This window comes from Fibroporia radiculosa (genome assembly GCF_000313525.1).
Source record: "Fibroporia radiculosa TFFH 294 genomic supercontigs, scaffold11067, whole genome shotgun sequence".
Lineage (NCBI taxonomy): Eukaryota > Fungi > Basidiomycota > Agaricomycetes > Polyporales > Fibroporiaceae > Fibroporia > Fibroporia radiculosa.
The window spans coordinates 1,681-3,815 of NW_012132964.1; the positions used below are offsets into that span (position 1 = coordinate 1,681).

General features: G+C 47.9%; 1 protein-coding gene across 1 annotated transcript; it reads left to right on the top strand.

Moving 5' to 3' along the window:
* Nucleotides 1-1,384: 1,384 nt before the first annotated feature.
* Nucleotides 1,385-1,878, top strand: FIBRA_09142 (uncharacterized protein; the record flags this gene model as incomplete). The annotated part of the gene is made up of 2 exons (XM_012321470.1): nt 1,385-1,461; nt 1,545-1,878. 2 exons carry the CDS (start codon nt 1,385-1,387, stop codon nt 1,876-1,878), a joined length of 411 nt encoding a protein of 136 aa, XP_012176860.1.
* Between the last annotated feature and the right edge of the window lie 257 nt (nt 1,879-2,135).

Sequence of the window (2,135 nt, forward strand, 5' to 3'; positions counted from 1 at the left end):
GCAGACTGGATATACTCATCCACCCTCGTCTATTCTTGTCTACTTCCTCTACTCTTCCTCTGAGCCTACCCAGCTCCTATAGCAAACTAGCCTCACCAGCCACCGCTATATCAATTACCAAGCAACAAGTGAGTGTCTTGCGATTAGGGTTAGAGTTAGAGTCAAGTATCAAGACAATACCTTGACACAGGGCAATACTTTGACACCATGAACTGATATAGTGGTTCAGTACAAGAAACTATAGTGTATCTAACTATTTGTTTAACACCTATAGAACCTATATGATGCAATATAGACCTTGTTTATTTTCTTAATGTGATAATGCACAAATTGCAGGAATGAGAAGCAGGCAGTAGAAGCCATGTCCAAAACAGGATATAGGCTGGAAAAGCAATCCATGCTTATCTCCAATAGAATATTTATATATCTATATATTATTATAGCATCAGGGAAGTTTAATCACTAGAGAAAACGCACGTCAAAACAGGCCCTGGTAGGTAGATTCGAAGAGCAGAATACAAGGAAACTGAAAACCAAATGCAGGAGGGGCAGGCAGTAATCCGGGAAAGAGAATTCCGGACGGTGGGGTGCAGCTAAATTCAGCTGTATGATGGCTCGTTTTCGGACCTGAGGGCGAGCAGTGAACCGAAAAAGAAAGATATGGAAGGCGGAGCGCGCCCAAAATCAGCCGCATGGAAGCATACCAAACAGATGGGTACAGGGGACCGAGAAACTAACTTTGACAAGCTAGAAGAGTAGTCAGGATAGGCCGTGTACCAGGACGCGAACAGGGGGTCTGGTAGATTAGTGTGGAAATTACATTACCTCGTGTAGTATTATCTCAATATTATATCACTATACATCCAAACACATTGTTATGTATTTGATGCTGTATGGCCTGCATGCAACAAGGGCATTAATGAACCGATAGTCATTTATGTAACACGCTCTTGATGGTACGTACCATTAGGCACATGATCATTCAGACACGTAAGTGCTAGCACACGCAGGGCGTTCAGATCACCGTCCCGGGTTGTAAATCGGCCTCGTCAGCTATGAGCCATCGGCCGGTGCAAAAAATTCCTTTCTTACTAGATAGGAATAACGCGCCGAATGCGCATACGACACGCCCTCACCATGCCGCCTTCCATGGATAGAAACCCGATCTCCTGCCTTGACAGGCTCCAGCCAATTGATTGGCGACGTCATGCAAAAAATAGCTTGACCATTGATTGATGTACGAAATTGACACAAACGCCTGGCGTGGTGTGCCAGTGGTTCGCCCACCGACGGTTGATCAGGTGCACGGCGTCACCTTCCGAGTCAGGGTTGGGGGCATCATGGTGACATCAGTGCACACCTACTTTGAGGTCGAATGGTGACCATGAGTGGTATTTCGACAGCATTCTTTACTTCTATCAAGGCGCTAGTGCTCCCTGCAGATGCTTTCTTCAAGCCACTGTTAGAGTCCCATGGTCAGTGTCCACTGTTCTGACTGAGCCGATCGCTACCCGAAGCAAAAGGCTCACATTTTCGGCATTCAGATGTGCGACCCTTCTGAAGCGGAGAAGAAATAAAATTCAAATAAGCAGTGTCAGGGACATTCGTCGGTGTCCATTCGAGCAACCATCCTTCAACGGCTCATTCCACCCCCCCATTGAGATGTTACGCCAGACGCTTATGTGTCACGCTGACACCGGACTGATCACGTACGACTCGATCGCGGGGCACAGCAAGCCGTACTCTGACTTTAGCACGCGCCATGTGCGCCATGGCTTTCCACGCGTCCTCTGGTGGGCGTACGACCATCAGGTGCACGTGCGCCAGGACCGTGTGGTGCGGCTCGAGGACAATGTTGGCTTTGCAGAAGAGCCGTAGGCGGTTGATCAACCCGCGTGCAAGTATGTGGATCGTTTCTTCTGTATAAAGAGGCTATCCCAATTAATTGTTTCTGTGACCGAGGGCCTGTCAGATGCCTCCCAGTGTCTATATGAATGAGCAAAGGCAATTACTGTAGACATTACCGCATCTAACACGCTGGTGTACGTCAGCCCGCTTTGTACCATGGCTCCTCACTGCATGCACGCTGGGTTTCTCAGAGACAGGTTCATAACTGCCCAGAGTATCAATGTCTA